This window comes from Mercenaria mercenaria, unplaced genomic scaffold (assembly GCF_021730395.1).
Source record: "Mercenaria mercenaria strain notata unplaced genomic scaffold, MADL_Memer_1 contig_3701, whole genome shotgun sequence".
Taxonomy (NCBI): domain Eukaryota; kingdom Metazoa; phylum Mollusca; class Bivalvia; order Venerida; family Veneridae; genus Mercenaria; species Mercenaria mercenaria.
In genome coordinates this window covers 27,002-46,547 of record NW_026461866.1, presented here as the reverse complement: position 1 = coordinate 46,547, position 19,546 = coordinate 27,002, and the positions used below count along the sequence as shown (strand labels likewise).

Sequence of the window (19,546 nt, the reverse complement as noted above, 5' to 3'; positions counted from 1 at the left end):
TATATTGTCTTACGTTTTGGTGGTGTTATTTTCCTTAACTCTCCATTCTCCAACTATTACACCCCCTCTCCTTTGTACCATGAGTAAGGTAAGGTGCCCACCAGACACCGGTTTGGGCTTCTGTTATTTTGCCACTGGTCGTCTCTTGAGGATGCCCTACTGTGTTCCTTTATTTGTTTGTTTTATCATCCTTGTTTGGTTGGTTTGCTTTGTTTTGGCGCTCTACAGCTAGGTAACAAAAGTGTACAACATTGGTAACATTGTAGCAATTACAACTGATTATGTTATTTATCAAATTGATTGTTGCAAATGATAAAATTCAAACCTGTTTTATTCCTGCATGCCACAATCTCCAACGGCCCATCTGTATGATATACATGTGTTGTGCACTCGACTTTGCGGTAAATCAGATACCGAGCCTTACTGTCGGCATGCATTGAAATACTAAACTAAGCCCTTGCTTCTCGGCTCGGTATTCACGCATTGCACGGGCTCAGGATAGTATGGCGATGCACATCTCCAATTCGGTCGGTATCTATTACGTGCATATACAAAGGCCGGTGGACGGATAAAAACGGGTTGTAAACTAGTTGGATTAAACTGTGTTCTATAACGAAAACGAAACTAGAAATAAGATTTCAATTCATTATTAATTGTAACTGTAAAGACATCAGGTAAGTTTTTGTTTCGGCATTTATTAATCATTTTGATTTTAATTTAGTGACACCTGCAAAATATTTATTTTAACTGTAAATTAATATTACATCCAACCGTCAAATTCGCCGAGCATACATTTTGATAGATCAGACATGTTAGCCAAATTTCGGCTCCCACACATTTACATGTAGATCTATATCAGTAATATTTATTATCACCGACGTGGTGGTGAAAAAGTGAAGACCGGGCAGAGAGTCAAATTTAAAAAGTTGTCAACTTTGTATTATTGCTTTTTTGTTGAAAATGTTTACATTGTGTCGAATATTCATGTTCCGACTATGTCAATTATACATCAGATAGATAGCACTATCTATGTTAAATTTGCCAAATAATTCCCCCACCCCCGCTAGAAACCTCACTCCCCACTCACACCCCGAAATCCTAGATACGCCTCCGCACAAGTTTAGACAGGTCTAAGGTTTTTCTTAATTGTTTAACCTTTGATTATGTTCCGCGACAGTGGATTGAAAAAGAGAGCAAATACTATGCAGTTTTTCTTTTGTTTACTTTTGATTAATAGTACACTGGTGACATTTACATCAGATTTATCTTCTTATAGCTTTATCTAAACTTTGTTAAACTGTTTATTACTTTACACACGGAGAATTTAACAAGCTATCGCATCAAGATTATGGAGTGATAAAATGGGTACTAGTTTAGCTGTTTATTATGACCTGCTGATATACAGTCCAAAAAATAAGCAAACGTGTTTGTAAACACGGACGGATCCAAACGGAAGGGGAAGAAGCATTTTATAGAAATATTACGATGGCAAAATACAATACATATCCGAAGCCCTGACCAACCTATAATCCGGGCCCGTCTATTTTATAAGTACAACAACATGGTTGACCCAATTTAACGAACTGTACAAGTTGTACGCGGTGGTAAATATTGTATTACTACGAAGTACCGGTAGGGACTTCACATTTCAAACATTTTAGTTCACACTTCACATATTATATTTCACTATTTAACTTAGTTTTGACAATATAATGTTATTTTACTTCCAATAAGTGAAGATAACTTGAATCATTCTGGAGTAAGCTATCCCGTACCAACTAGTAGACGTGTTTAGACCTATAATGCCAGGAGGGACGAATGCTCAGTCTCAACACACTATTTCCCACAAAACTTCGCCTTTAACTTTCCTTATAGAACATTAATTCTGTTTTGTTAATTCTAATGCTGAAACGAACACGACATACCTTTAACAAATTTAATAGCAGCAGCGATCATGCTAAATATGTTTCTAATTATATTTACAGAATTTAACAAAATGGCTGAAGGACGTGGCTTCACATCAGTCAGAGACGGTTCAGATGCTGATTTCGAAATTGTGTGTGCGCCGTGCGGGGAAGATAATATCAGAGAAGAAGCTGTCAAATTTTGCGTAGAATGCAATCAATATCTTTGTACAGCGTGTGCTAGATATCATAGAAGGATAGCAGCTTTGAAATCTCACAAGCTTTTGGATACAGATGATGCCAAAATCGCATCAGTATCTGCCATAGTAACGAAATGTCGGTACCATCCGGATCGAGACATTGAGATGTACTGCGGAACACACGACATGGTCTATTGTCTAAAGTGTATAGCCACGGAGCACAGGTTTGTTTTACTGCACTGTTACTATTGAAGAAGTTCTTTTCATGACGCAACAAATAATTTAACGTTATGTGCTAACCTGTACGAAAAAGTACGCCCATACTTCAGGCGGAAACCGCCCAGAGGTGCAATAGGGAGACCTTAGGGGAGAATAGGACTCGAAATATTCAAGAATTGCCTGTTAGTCAAACGGAAACCGCCAAAATTGGCGTAAAAAATGTTAAAGCAGGAATATTTTCGTCTAATTACATACTCATTTCTATTTCCCGTATGTTACACTGGTACCGGAAACGTCAATATATTTCCATACACTGACGCCTGAATTTCATATCGGGTGCGTGACGTAATTCAGTGTGTGTTGTTGCACTATTTTTTTCTATTTAGTTCAGTATTGTCAATTCTATTCAGGCTATTGAAGATATATATGATATACACATAATATTTATACGTGTAGATGCGTATGTAATAAAAAGATTATTATCTTTGCATCGGGAAATATGCACTCGTTCTTCAGCGGAAGAATATTGCGCTCCTAAAGTCGCGCAATTCTTCCGCTGAAGAACTCGTGCATATTTATCGATACAAAGCTAATAACCTATAATTATAATATTCTTTGCTTAGGCGGAAAAAAAAACCAGAAAAGCTTGACCGGAATAAAATCCGCCTTATGTAAAGCGTAAAAAACATACGCTTCGTATTTATCTTGAGCACGAAACTAATTTCACATTTCACTAGATTCATTAGCTTTGCCACAAATACAATTTATTGATTATAAGAAAACTTAAATTTTACAAATATATTACCTGTGGCTCAGTGGCAAAAGTATTGAAGAAAATTGGTGCATATCTTGAAAAAAATACTGGCTGTCATGAACATTTCTTGAAAAAATTAAGAAAAGTAACATTCACTAAAATAGAATGGACATTTTATGAACATTTACCGATTATTGATGTGAACTTGCAACTGAAATTGAAATTATCATTTCAGTTTGGTGCCAATTCCACAATATTGTGATGATGTAATTATGGAAATAATTATGTTACTAAAATAATAACAACTAAATACACACTTAGTCTTTAAATTTTATTTGAATTGTTTGTTACCTTGTAAATGCTATGGAAATGTATTATACTTCGAAAATGTTAGTAATTAACAGATATTGATTTGTTTAAATCCGAAGAGATGTTTGTTCGCCTATAGTTCGCCTATAAATGTCCATTTTTAGCAGAAATACGCCCTTAATACGCCTAGTATTAGGGCGGATTCAACCTTATTTTTCCATACGGGAAATATCCTTAATAACTAATTATCTGCACTTATAGTCTTAGAAGCAAATACACTTAGTGATTTAACTCTGCTCTGGCTTTCGATTTTTCACATATCTGTCAAAATTTTGATTTATGACAGTATTGCGACAATTATTTTAAAGAAATTTACTTCACCCAAGTCTCGATCACATTATCCTCTTAAATGGACACGCCTCCAACACACTGGTTATTCGGGTACTTACTCGAGTGAGCGGTACCGCCCTCGTGTGATTTATATACATGTAGGTTGTATAGGGTATATAAAAACAATGCCAACGTATGACACATATTTAAGCATGTTGAACATTTCAAAGACAGAATCGTCCGAGGAAATGCATTAATTCGCACTGGTGAAAATATCAGTCCTCAATAATATTGATATGACTACAAAATTTGAAGAAATATAACGAAATTAATGTAATTTGACGTTTTGAGACGTATTTTTCTTTGTTCGAAGTTGAAATAACTGAATTTGCCACTCTCCTGGGTAAAACTATGCATACTCAACTACAAAACGAATGGATCGTGTACCTGCAAGTTATTTTTGTTGATAAAATTTCAATTATATGCCGCCTGTCGCTGTTTTTGATGGTACCTCTGACGATGGATGAAAATAAACAATGATACCTACGCGTTTGCACATGGGTACCGTCCTCGTTATGTCAAGTCAAGTCAAGTCAAGTCAATACTTTTATTCAGAGTCACAGTTTACATGGTGTAAATACATGTGAACAAATAAATACACATAACTGATAAAGTTCATACGGGAGTGGTAATTTCTGAAGGGGAAGTGATCAAATCAAGAAGACACTTTGAATAAAAAAAATTGATACTATACGATGAAAAATATCAATAACATAATGTCAGATTTAAATAACAAGTAGAAATAAGAGACAAAAGCAAAAATAGAAGTTGAAAAATAAAACAACAAAAAACAAACATTGCTTTCAGATTATATGGCACGTTATTTTTGTTGTGTAATATAGAAGTAGCTAGGTTTGCATATACTCTGTTTTGATTGGACGAGTTCGCAGGGCGCGCGAAGATCACGGAATCCACGTGTACAGTTTATGAATGGAGGCTACTATCGAGAGTTTATCTTAAATTGTAATAACAAAATAAGTCCGAAAGTACATTTTCCTTATGCTGATATCAAAATGGATTAAGATTTCGGAATGCGTGGACTTACACGAAGGTACTTTATTTTCTTTCTTGACTGAAATACAAACGAACAAGAATTCGTAATGCATGGACTTACACTGGTTTGTTAAATCTTATTTAATCATTTGGTACATAGTAAACACTGTTTAAGAAAGGTGTGTATACAGATAGGAAATTACTTAAATTCTCGCAATACATGTTTAACAAATAAGCATAAATTATGAATAATTGTTTCATTTTTGCACGTCATCAGTTCTTTGTATTTCAGGATATTTGGTCTATGGGAAAATCTATGAGGAATATATTTATTCCTAAGAGCTGTAAAGAAAGGACAAATTAAGAGGTAATGCATTTCATCCCCAATATCGTTAAGTGGGCACCGTGGGCACTTTCTCTCCTCATGTGCAACGTGAGATTGTCGCCAGCGCCCGGTTTCAACCGGAAGTCGATGGTTTCCTGTTCTGAAATGCAGGAGACTTAGTCGGAGCGAGCAAGGCAACGACAACAAATAGCTTTCCATCTGAAGGTTATCTTTAAATAGGCTATAGCCTGTACCTTTTGATGATCCAGTTAGGGAAGTTGACCACTGCTGGTTAAATTGGTCTGTTAGAACCCTTTTAACCAAAATATCGATACCTTTACAATTTAATGTCGCCTGATTAAGCCAGTAACAGGAATAGCCAGTATTGTCTAGAATGCTCTTAATACAAGATGACCATATAAAAGCGTGTACAGACTGTATCATGTTCTGATAACAAATATAAACAATTTTAGAATGCTTGGATAAGATTATTTTATTCCAAAACTTTATCATTCTAGCTTTAATTATAATTTCAATTGGGTATCGCCCAAATTCTGCATACAGCATATACCTAGGGGTACTGCTCCTACATTTTCCTATTTTACGTAAAAAAGTACAGTGGACATTTTCTATCATGTCTAGATTACTATAGCCCCACACTTCGCATCCGTAAGTTAGTATTGGTAAGATGGTGTGATCAAACAGCTTTAACTGAAGATCCACGGGAAGATCTAGATTATTTATTCTTGAAAAAAGTGCAAACATTGCCTTATTTGCTTGTGAAACAATATTCTTTTGGCATTGTAAGAAACTACCCGATGATGCGAACAGCACTCCTAGATATTTATATGTTTTTACGACATGACATGAACATTTATAAAACTCCCCGCAGCGATTACTTCCGCAATACGGTACACTTTAATGAACGTAATTAAAGGTAATCTCTTCGAGGATCTAGAAATAAGAACTGGAAATGTGAAACCCGACCTTTACTAGATTTATTTGATTAGAATGTTAACTTTAAAAATGTAAAGAAGTGAGTTAGCAGTATTTCACCAATATCAAATCTTCCCTCACACCCACCCTCCATTCTACACATTCTATCATCTTGCCTACTAAAGTTTTTCTCCTTCAGTCCCATTATGAAAGCGACCAAACTTGTCGACGCACCGTGCAAAAGTGCTTATGTTAAGACCTTCTTTTTCTTCCTGAAAGGGAAATCGGACCCTCTCCCCGGGCATGTATTCGTATAGGGAGAGGCTGCGGCTTCATAAATCTGCCTTTTATCGTATCTTGTAATTATAGGTGCACCCTCCATTAAGTTCGTGCTAATTATGCGACTTATTTACAAATGCATACAATATACACTACTGTATAAGTGTCTTACAGGTGACTAACTGAGGAAAAAGAAGAAGATATGGAAGTCTGGTAATCAGATCAAATCTCTTTTTAGCTCGACTTTTCGAAGAAAAAGTAGAGCTATTGCACTCGCCCCGGCGTCGGCGTCGGCGTCGGTTAAAGTTTTTGATAGAGTCAAATATCTCTGTTACTATCAAAGCTATTGACTTGAAACTTAAAACACTTACTTACTATCAAAGTCTACACCAGGAGAAACAATCCCCATAACTCTGATTTTGAATTTTGACAGAGTTATGCCCCTTTTTAACTTAGAATTTTTGGTAAAAGTTTTTGATAAAGTCAAATATCTCTGTTACTTTCAAAGCTTTTGATTTGAAACTTAAAATACTTATTTACCATCAAAGTCTACACCAGGAGAAACAATCCCCATAACTCTGATTTGAATTTTGACAGAATAATGTCCCTTTTTAACTTAGAATTTTTCTTTAAATATCTCTGTTACTTTATTAAAGCTTTTGACTTGAAACTCAAAATAGTTATTTACTATCAAAGTCTACATCAGAAGACACAATTCCCATAACTCTGATTTGAATTTTGACAGAGTTGCCCCTTTTTAACTTGGAATTTTTTTTACTGGCAAAGCTCTATTTCAGAGTCAAGCACTGAGAAAAGTCGAACGCGCTGTCTTACGGACAGCTCTTGTTAATGTTTGTTCACACACTCCTCACAGCGGTTGTAAACGTTAAATGTACGTCAAGGGAGGAAATCTGTGAGATTCAAGATTTGAATATTTTATTTATAGCTGGACCCATACGGTCATCAGTATTATAATAACAACAAATTTAACAAAACAAACACTTAAAGGGCCTACATAAAATAAAACAGTAGTTTTACGGTCATAATAGATCTGATACAAATATTTTGTAAGCTAAAAGATAAAAGACGGTGTACATTTAAAATTAACCAGGTTTGAAAACAATGTTTTAACTGGCCAGCAAATAACTGCCAGTGACAAAAACCTATTCCTCCGAAAAAATTTGACGTTGAAATGACATTACATTTGACTGTTGAAAGTCATTTGGTATATATTTTACTCTGTCTAAATTTAAGTACGGACATTCTATAATGTAATGAAATTCATCTCCTAAAGATGTATTATTACACAGATAACAAGTTCTGTTATTGAGCTCAATGTTAAAAAATATCCCTCTTTCAACTTGTAACAAACTGGTCCTATATCGGAAATGACACATGGATATTGCGAGATTTGTTGCTAAAACTTTAAAATAATTTTCAAACTCAAAGGTTGTTATAAATATTCTGTAACACAAACATTTTCTGGAAATTTGCAAAGTTTTTTTCATTCGAAGATGGCCTTCAACCTCTGTTGTACAATATTGCGGAAATACACTGGTGAAAATTCAACCAGTATTCAGTAAATCCAAGTTGTTCTAAAAGTTCTTTTACATATAAAATCCAAGAACAATAATTTACATTTTCTGATGGAGTCTCTACATGAACCTGTAAAGTATACAGTTTATCTTTTTTTGTTTACCATTAATAATTGTACACCAGTAATTGACCCAAGAAACCCTGCCTAACGTCTAACATGGGCAACCCCTCCAATAGCTTGCAGTGTTGCACCTCGTTGAAGACTGGTGCCCCCCCCCCCCCCACCCCAGTCAAAAATTTCTGGATCCGGCCCTGTGCATGATGTATTCTTGCAGTAAAATGTGTGATTAAAGCACTTGTTCCATACGAATTTTCGACAAAGAAAACATGGAAACATGGGTCGATCGCAATAAAATATTTGACAAAAATCATAGACTTTCTGAACAAATTTAATTTTGTTTTTGCTATGAACATTTTATACCCCGTAACAACTTAAATAACAAGACAAAATGTACGGAAGCAATATTCAATTGAAAATACACATAAGAATGTGTCTTTGTAGATGGATCTTGATACTAAGTTGATAGCGAATTTGAAGCGATGTGAGAAGTTTTTCTCCGGATAGGCTGCTTCCAGTAGTTGGAGGGCACAAAAGACCAAAGTTTTATCTTTATCTTGGCAGGCCATTGCATGTTATCGCTAAATTAGAAAATAGGTCTGCTTCAATGTAATGCTCATTTCAATAACGAGGACGGTATCCGCTCGATTGACAGAAACAACGAGGATGGTACCATGGTACATCGTCAGAGGTATCTTTTTTTCTACACACTATCTTCGAAAAAATCGATCTAATTTTACTGTGATTCCACTTTTTGTGATATGAAAGTAACGGCTAACACATAGAATGACTGCTTTTCATTTTCCTAACAAAAATTTCCTCATATAATCCGAAATAATACCATCAATCGTAAAAATATATACCATCGGCTTAAAATATTGACATTTTCGCAGCAAAAACGTATTTTTTTCACAGTTATTCAGATTATATTAGATAGATATTTGACATGGATATAGCTAAGGTATGATCTTACACATTCAATACTAAAGCTTTTCAAATCTTTAGTTAAATACGGAATAATAACCTGTTAAAGGTGTGCATTTCTTGTTCACCAACGTGTACATAAATCACACGAGGGCGGTATCGCTCACACGAGTAGGTACCCGAATAACCAGTGTGTCCAAATAAGCACCAGTTTTCCAAAAATTATTTAAACAGAAAAGCATACCGGGTAAAAGTCTGGGAGGGACTTCTCACTTCTAACTTGTTTTATATCACTTTATTTTAATAGAGAATTCAGAAGAATTCGTGTATATATTTATAGTAAGTATTGATAAAGATTATATTTCACGATATTTAGTTCTAATGCAATACAATGTTGACGATACATCTTTACTAGACAGTAAGAGATATCTCAGGGTAGTATTTTCATTTCAATATGTACAGTAAATTGTCTGTGTACGGTAAAGTCGAGAGTGAGATTTAAATATATTTCATGCTGTCTCCATGGTGAAAGTCGGTTAAGTTCTGTTTTATGGGACCCTATTCCAATTGTATGTGTGATGCAGATCTTCGGCACATCACTACCTTATACATGTATTATTAACGCAGCCATGCGGTTGAAGTCACAGAATTTGAATGTGTGCAGCAATATAGATATATTGTATGAGCTTTGTGATACAGTTTTAAACTTCGATTGCATGAAAGACGGCACAATATAATGAAAATATGAAATATGAAAATAAAGCGTGACTATATAATAAAAAGGTCATTAAGGACAACCATAATGGCACACTGCATTAGTTTGATAATGACCGGAAGTTTATTTTGTATATATGTATATCTATAGTCGTTACCGGTAACGCATACCGGAAGACTGTTAGTAATGTTAATGGGAGGATAGTGCAAGATACAGAAGACGCTCCAATACCAGAAACTTTCCTAGTTCTTTAGCGTGCCAGGTGTAAAGCATACATACAAGGGACTCTTAGTACAATGTTAGTACTTTTAGTTGGAGGAGCGGGGGTTTGAACTCATGACCCCTGGTTCCGTAGTCAGACATTGTTACCACCGGACCACTGCGTCCGCTCTAATGACCGGAAGGTACAAACGAGCATTATATAAACCTCTTACTAAAGCTGATCACTACTAAATCAAATGTAAGCCTCCGCAGGTCTATCACAGGTAGTCCATATATAAACAGTGCTAATCTTTCTCCCTTTCCTCGTTCCCTTTCTCATTCGCGTATAAAAAGTGGTAGTCGCATAATTATGGAGTCAGATAGTTCTCAGTATTTTTCCGCTGTGGGGCATATTTCCTGAATTATTTTGCAATTTTGCTGAAATCACATGACGGGTCTTTGCTTGAAATTTAGGTAGCATTATTGCGCTATAGAAGTTATACACTACCACTACAATTTGGGATTTCAATTTTTGAACTGATTTTAAACATTTTTAATTTATTAATAATATTTTTCTCGCATCAAACATAATGCTCAAATTTCTTTTGATTTTTATTTATCATGTCCTTTAGGTGACTATAAGTTACAGACAGCCGATGGAAATTAGAATATGTAATGTGTAAAAATATGCTTTCAACGCGCGTTTAAGAACACAAAGCACAAAGGATGCTGTTACTATTAAAGCCGGGAGTGATTCCTTAATTCTTGCTGTCTACGTGGACGAAATACGGCACGTACAAACAATTTAGAAGTTGAAATAAGACGAATTAAGAATTTTGAAATATGATATACGGTACAGCTAAATCTCTTCTAATTCCTAAAGTATTTCGCTATTGCCCTGACTTCAGTTTTACTTTGTATCATAAACAAAAATAATCGAATTGATGGAAACACTTCCTGAAATGTTAAAAAAATGCAATAAAAATGAAGGCGCGGACCTATCAAGCGGTCAAATGTCAAAAATGCCTTAGTCTGAAATACTGCCATATTTGCTTTTAGTTTTACCAAGATTACTTTCCTTTAATAGAGTGACAAATTTCATTGTACATTTTTCCATTTTCAAATTAATTTAAATAGAAATATCATGTTTGTTATATCAAACATTGGAAAGCAAGTAAAACGATTAAAGACATGGAATAGTAGAGGGCAACACTTATTTTCTATTTTTATAATTATTGATTGCTGAACAGTCTTATTCATTTACAGAACAACCAGTGCCATTGCAACGGCTATATGTTACTATATTTCTAATGTATCTATTTTCAGGGCTTGTGAGAGTGTTAAAAACATAGAAGACGTAACGAAACCTTTTGTGCAACAAATTGAAATACAAGGTTTACAAGATGAAGCTAAAGCTGTTCGCGATCAGTTAATAGCTGCAAACAAGAAGAAACAGAAAAATGTCGGTTCCTTTGAAGAGCAAAGAAACGAAATACTACGCAATATTAAGGATATCGAAAGAAACATAATAGAACATATCGGGAAATTAAAAAGAGAAGCAGTTGAGAGTTTGACCAAAATGTATTCTGAAATAAATAGCGAAATGGAATCGGAAATTACCTTGACGGCCAATAAAATAGCAGAAGTCGACAAGTCAACAAGTATGCTGCAAAGTGTAAGTAATATGGATGCTAGACAACAGTTTGTTCAAATGAAACTGATACAAAGGACTGTAAAAGATGCTAAGAAATTGTTCGAAGAAAGTGAATCAGAGGGTGCAAGGGTTGCTTGTTTTACTGAAAATGCAGATTTGAAAACCTCTATAATGAATGCCACTGAATTAGGACGGCTGGAGACAATGAATAAAAATCAGAAGCTGCCTACTCAAAAACAATATAAAATGAAATCAAAGAAAGAGATTAAAGTCAGAATGCCAAATGACAGTACTGATTGCTATATATTTGATATATGCCAACTTCAAGACGGTACAGTCATACTCACTGACTACTTAAACAAAAAAGTAAAATGGCTTGACGCGAATTATAAAGTAAAGTGTCATTGTGTTCTCAATGACCGTCCTAGGGACATCTGCTGTACTACCCAGAATGAAGTTGCTGTGAAAATGGACAACAAAAAGGTTCAGTTTATATCGGTTGATAGTGCGTTAACGATACTGGGAGATATATCGATAGAAGGTGGATGTTACTGGGGAATGGCGTATATTGCTGGAGATTTGTGGGTATCTACCGAAAGTGGTATCAACGTGTACAGTAGATCAGGTACACTTCTGAAATCCATCAAAAATAACGTGAATGGTCAGAGAATATTTAAATCTTCTCCCCAGCATATCGCTGCCAGTGGAGAGAATGTTATTGTAGCAGATGGAAGTGATGGAGCTGTGTGTTTAGGAAGAGATGGAAAAGTGAAAAGTGACCTGCGGGATGGAAGGCTGAACTTCACACAAGGTGTGTGTGTATCTAGTGATGGCACTGTGTTTCTGCCTGGATCTTACTCACACAACATTGTGATGTTTAGTGATGATGGAAATTGTAAAGGGGAGCTGCTAACGCAAGAAATGGGGATAACATATCCTGGTTCGCTCTACTACGACAACAAAAGAAATTCCCTTATTATAGCATGTCATAGAAGATGTGATAGTATTTACATACTTGAAATATGCGATTGATTTGAAGACAGACACATACTCTAAAACACTTGGGACAACAGGATATGTCGATGAATTGCAAACATTTTCCAAGACATTTGCAAATTCGTATTTTAATTGAATTATATGCTATATCTGTTTCCTAGTCTGATTATTTAGATAGTTCCCACAAAAAGCGTTTTATAAATAGACTTTATGAACTGGCAAATGTATTTGACTGTTTGCATTCTCAAAGTGATTCATAATCTTTACAATTTAGAATTCAGTAGTTGCTATCACATACTTGAAGAGTGTGAGAAGTAAGACCAAATATACTTATGTTTTAAATGTATATCTTTGAAAATCTTGGACCATATCATATCTTGACAATTTTAGAAAACTTTATTCCGTTGCAAAATTTAAAGATATCAGTGACGTATGCATATGCAATGTATTTTGTAAAGCAAACGGATGTTATTGTGTTAACGAAGCAAACATTAGTCACGGAAATAAAAGCATATATTACATACCGGTATTGATACTTTGATCAATTGTGTCGTATTTTGTTTGGAGATTGTTCACTACATTCACCGTAGTTTAGGTTGGAACGAATATACTAATTAATTGCATAATATTTAGGTTGAATTTGATGAATGAATTAATGTTAAAATCCGATCTTGCCGGTACGTTTCCAGATCGATGACCATTAACTATACAACCTACCAACCAAATGGAACTAAACATTACTAATGTACTTAATTTGCAAAAAAAGATAAATTTACTGCTTGCTTGGAACCGGTCTTCAAGAAGAAAATGGTAGTCTCTTGTCTACAGATGAACTACTTTTTTCTTCAGCTTATTTTACATTAAAAGGCTCAATGTTTTCCTTTAGAATGGCTGCTACAGTTTCCGTTTTGAACTTAAAATATCGTAATTTCTTGTTAAATCCTACTTCCGATAATTGTTTTCTCCAATATTTGTCAAAGGTTTGAATATTTATGAACATACCAGAATTTTACTGAATCTGTTGTTTTGATTACCTCTCTTTATGACTCTTAACTGCAGTATTAAGAGTAGCGCTATTTTAGCCGTGTAATTATACATAACATCTATTTGGACAGCTGTTTCATCTGTTTTAACATAATTTAAAGCCTTATAGAACTTTAATTTACAGAACACATTATGTAAGGACGAACTCTGAAGTTTCATTTGAAGCTCATTCGTTGATTTCGATAAAATCGCATTTAATCTTTAACAATTTTATATCTACGAACCTGTGTGCAGATTTAGACAAGTTTCAGAGTTTTAGTGCACTATTTATGTCCATGTGTAGCCTGGGAATCCAGTCTGACAATTGCTATAATTTTTCTTCCAGTAATTTGACAATTAAAACTCAGTGAGTACGATTCGAAATCTCGCTTGAGGTGTAGATGCTATATGTAAAGAAGCTATCGACCTAGCTTGCGAAAGGTCGTCGAAAGTTCTACCCAGGTGCCCACTCGTAGGTGAAATAATATCTTTATCCGCCACCAAACCTACACTTGTGTCGGTGCAACGTTAAACTCGACAGAAGAAACAGCTTAGTCGTGTTTATATTTCAAAGTTGGAAAACTAGATTACCTCCTGCAAAGATTAGAACTTGGAAGTTTAATTATAAATCACGACTATAACCCACAGACATAATATCTTTTTCGATGGATGACATGACTCCTATCTTACACTGGCGACATTATATTGCACTTTTTCAAGGCACAATTTGTTCATCTTGAATCTGGGAAAGGTCTGGATTATATTTTTCTCTGAAAGTAACAAAAAACTCATCAGTCAAAATTGATAAATCTAAGCCTTACCCTAATCCCTTATGTTTCGAATCGAATAAGCGCGTAAGACGAACTGGTGGTCTTCTACTTATGTGTAGTACTTCGAGCTATGGATTTCAATTCCTGACCCATTGCTATCACATCGATTTTTTCAATCCACAGGCATCTTTACAACGTTTATATTTATAACTCAAGTAATGAGATATATGCCTTAAAAACTCAGTTATTTATTTATTTCGGAAACTAGACCCTGATTTGGCAGTGGCCCGTGTTTCATACTTTTTATATCATTTCCTTAATTGTTTCGTTTTTTGTACGGCTAAATATTTTTGGTTTCACATCATATCTACTTTCAAATAAATACGAAGTATGGAATCAAAACTTGTTTAACAGATATACACGATCACCTCTCAAGATCATGCAAAGGTAACTCTGTTGTTTTCATTGTGTCATACACACCACATTTTGAGATTTCTTTTAAAAAACCATGATAGAATTACTGTTATAGCATAAAACTGCTGTTCTTGTCACTTTTAGGGGGTGTTTTAACAGAAGAGGAAACGTGTGTTAACAGAGAGATTCTCGCGCACAAGTGCTGTTAAAACATCTTTTTATATATGCGTGCTTGTGGCTTAATTCAAATGGCGATAAGCAAACTCAGACATTCCCGCGCTTCTCATGGAAATTTAATGACGATGAGGTACAATGTATCCATTTATTATAATAATTTAAGCATTTTATGCCAGAATAGCGTTAGCACATTTAGTTCCATTTTGTGTACCGGCTCGGGCACCAACTGAACCCTTGGGATTCTGCAGATGTTATAACGCGAAAATACATGCGTTATTTCTACATATGTACATACATAGGTTATGAAGTAATATTTTCATTATCTTTAAAAAGTTGATTATTTAATAAAATGATCTTACCAGGATGAAAAAGGTTATACATGGTATTCTGTGTCATCTTAATCAATTTTTACTTTCCCCATTGTTTTTGCCTTAAAAATGACTATTTTAAGACTGCATAACCTTTTCGTCAATAATATCATTTTCTTTTTGACATTAGTATTCAGTCTAATACATCGTCTCATTTATCTATTCTATAAATGACGTTTGATATTATTTTTGGTTGCGGGTTTATCCCGCTACCAAAGTTAAAGTGAATTTCTGACAATCATAGCATCTTTATTTTATTCCGAATCACATCCAAAGGATGTTCATGTGCTACACAAAATAGTCCCATTCATGAACAATGCGGATGAATTATCAATGAACAAGCAGTTCTTATTTAACCTGTATCCACTCGCACTGACCATTTAGATGATATAAGATCTATCAATGATAAGGTATTCCAGCCCATTGTTACATCACAAGCTGGGTCAGGCAGAGTTCATCTCAGATATGAGGCACATTAAATTTGTATTTGTTTCTCATTTATGTATATTCATAGACTGGCATTTAAACAGAAAATAAATCTACCAAAAACCCGCAACCATCAGACATTTCAATGCTTTGATTTTTAATTGTCTTCAAATTCCCGTTTTTGAACCCCGTAAAGTACACATTTTTAACTTGTGATATATTTTATTGATAAATATTTACTCAATTATACTAATAATATGAAATAATTTGTTCAAGCATATCTAAAGATAAACATTTGTATTATAAAGTAATATCAATGAATTTTTTTGTTAAAAATAGTGGTCATTTTTGCCCTAATTTTTAACCATTTCAGAGGCATTTGCCATATGGCCAACATATTTTTTTGGATTCAGCATGTTGGACCAAATAATAACAAAATGTTTGTACCTTTTTAAATAAGCTTATATCTGCAAAATCGGACTAGACTAATATAAATCCTAGTTTTTTTATCGCTTTACTTCTATGCAATATTTTGTTGAACAGTTTAGTTAAATGCGATCGATATTCTCCATGCATGTAAGACATTATTATGCCTGCTTGCTTTACTTGTGTAAGTTTGTACAGAATTTGTGAAATGTTCTTCGAAAAGTTTGCACAGGAGCAAAAAGTAAGCTTTATTTCACAGACATAGGTTGCGTTAGTTTACATCACTGTTTATCTGACCAACGAAAGAAATTATTTGAAATTCATCTGAAAATTTGATACTACAATCATTTCTAATTTATCTAGTAATTTTCATTTGAACATTTTTCTACACAAGCGTACTATTGCAGCCACAAAACGGTTTCATAAACGAACCTTTCTGTACTTTTTACGTCAGGTACCAAAATATGACATTGATTTTCCTATTAGAATTACTTTTTGTCTGTAACTGCACTAACCTTAACCTGCGTACCATACTGCAATTTCTCTGTTGATTGTTTTCAAACGTTTCAGCTATATCCGATGACATTTGCTACTTTTCTACATGCCTTGCCTTCCTTGTGATAGCGTATGTGCGGTACAAGCGTGTGAATATCGTGGACATGCAAATGTCATTTTGATAAACAGGAATGCTATAAATATACTCATGATATGCTTTGTTCCTGAAGGAATGTTTGCCGCAGCTAATCTCTCACTGATGATCAACACTAGAAGTTCAGATGCATCCGTTTACGGTTATGATGCTATTATGATAGATATCATGACATTGAGCTTCTTACTGGGGAGTCCAAAATAGCTTATGAAATGTGTCATTTGGCAGTTTATATAGTCATTCCAATTTTTATATTAGAGCTGTGTTATATTATGGAATTTGTTATATAGTCAAACAGACTGCAAGAACGATGAAAGGCTCGATGTCAAACAAAAAAAAACATGACCCGTCAAAACTGATAACGTTATCCTCAACAATTCTTCTTTCCACCATGCTAACAATTTGGGGAATACCCGGTATAAACAATAGTCAAGTTTGTCTCACTTTACGTGGAACTGAACGAAATGTTCTACCTGTATTGGAAACTTGTAGTGCTTACAGTTCAGACATCCGGAGAGGGTGTATTACATCTACAATCCGTAGGTTATCACAAGCTCGATCTACAAGACAGATTTACGCTATTGGTTCAGTTGCCTTTTCTGCTAGTATGACCGAGGACTCAGACACTAACATAGAGACTGGAAAGTTGCCGGTCCTAATTGAAGAATGCAAATCCCAAGCAAAAACGTCAAATGAGAATTTAAATAAAGGCCAAGCAACGGATTTACAATCAAGTAGCAAAAAGACATTAAGCGTTAAACGACAAAGTTATCTTCATCCACGGGCGTCGGTTTTAATCCGAAATGACAAATGATTGGACTTGAATTCCAAGGAAATGTGAATGACATTGATTATCTTCATCAAAGAAAGACTTCAGAAGAAAGGTTGAGAATTGAACTACACAATATAGAGATTTATCGATTATCAAACTGTCTACGATTTACAGCTGCTGATGACTCCTCATGCGATGAAATTTACCATACGTATAGGGATCTAAGAAGAGTGTCCAAATTTTCCGATAAAAGTAGAAAATCTAGTTCCGATACTTCAAATGTTTCAGATTTCGATGGAAGCCCCACTGGTAGGACAGAAAGAAAATCTTACGCATCAAGTTTAGGAAATGACAGTCCATGGAAACGATGGAATAGGCTTTACACAACTGCAAGAACTGCCAAATGATTTACAGAGTTAAGGAATGGTGGAACTTCTTCTATTGTAGAGGAAGAACCGACAGAAATGTTAGAAAAGAAACCTTCAGTCGTGACAATTAAAACTATTCCCGATATGGCAATTGAATCTATGCAGAAGGTTCGCCCAGAGTTTCATGAACAAACAACGTTTGAGCTTAGACAGCAATTTAAATGAAAATGTGGTATGTAAGCCAATGGTCAGAGCAGATAAGAAAATGTCAATATCATGTGTCAGTAATGTTTTGATGAAGAATAATCAGAAGACCCAGGGCAGAAAGAAATCTGTTTCCTTTATTTCAAGCGTAGACAGTCCGTCCACTTCAGACCCAGTCGTGACAAGATCAATTTCATATGATTCAACAAAACAATATTTGAGTTACAGGAACGAATCAGAAGTCAAGAAGACCAATGTACGCCATAGTCATGATCGTAAACGTATACAAAATGATATCAAAGAAAAGAAAGAAGTTGAAAATGCCTAATTAACAGAGCTACAACTAGGGAAGAATGCGTAGCGAAGTTAATGGAAATGAAAGAATATTTCTGATCCTTCCTTATCTGTTCGGGGTAAATATTTACATGACACTGACTCACAGAGGAAGTTCAACGAGCAAAATGTCAGTGAGTTAAATTTGAGCTGAAAACTTTCAAAAATGGTGGAAAAAACAAAGATAGAAATAGCTGTTATATTTTGTGGAATTTACCTTTGGCAAATTTATTTTGCCTTAATGCGTTCCTCATAGATGTTAGTACAGTTTCTGAAGGTCCTGCCAAATACACTCAGCATTTGATAAGATATATTTATGTATAAACTTGGTTAGAAATTCAATGTTCTTAATTTTGACACCATGTTCTGAATTTTGACACTCCGATGCTTTTTGACAAAGATAGTTATATACTCTACGTAGCCTACCAGTACTTGCTAGAAATCTTAAAATATATTTTTCTTTTCTTATATGAAAAGCAAACATTTATGCAGTAAAACAATACAGCATATGGTACACAGTAATGGCCACAACATGTATTATACGTTAGTTACTTCAGAATTCCAGATGCAGTATCTCATGAATCTGACATGATATTTTGATAACTTTTCTGTCTGTCTTTCATTTCCTTATCAACTATTCATTCCACACCAAAAAGTTGATGTTGGAATTAGTCAACACCAAAACTAGAACACTAAAACTAGACAGCATATATAAAAATGTGTTTATTTGGCATAAATGAATCAAATTCGTTTTCTTTTTCTTTTATATTCGCGCTTTTAGTGTGTTAATTTTATTCCGATTGCAACGTTCTGAATCTATCACAGTATTATCTAGAGTTCTGCTATAAGCCGTCGGACTAAACACAAAATGTTGTAAAGGGGCGTATCGAAAAAAAATTAATGTTTTATAAAAAAAGGGAATCTGTATTCAGATTCCCTAATTTCACTTGAAACCCCCATTTTTACGCTCTTTGTTCATCCTTTCAGTTCAAAAACTGCGTAAAAATATAATACAGGAAATAAAACGACATAATATTTAGTGCGTAAATTTACGCATTTATTAAGATTTTTTAATACAATTTTCGTAAATTTACGAACAAACTGAAAAATTAACAAATGATAGGAAACATAAATCTGATACACTTCGTAAATTTACGAACAAG

The 19,546-nt window shown here is 34.5% G+C and overlaps 1 protein-coding gene across 1 annotated transcript; it reads left to right on the top strand.

The window, feature by feature from the left end:
* Positions 1–566: 566 nt before the first annotated feature.
* Positions 567–13,326, top strand: LOC123533635 (uncharacterized). Its single transcript, XM_053534448.1, has 3 exons — positions 567–674; positions 1,986–2,328; positions 11,130–13,326. The coding sequence occupies exons 2-3, from the start codon at positions 1,997–1,999 to the stop codon at positions 12,487–12,489; spliced, it is 1,692 nt and encodes a 563-aa protein (XP_053390423.1). The 5' UTR covers positions 567–674; positions 1,986–1,996; the 3' UTR covers positions 12,490–13,326.
* Positions 13,327–19,546: the final 6,220 nt, after the last annotated feature.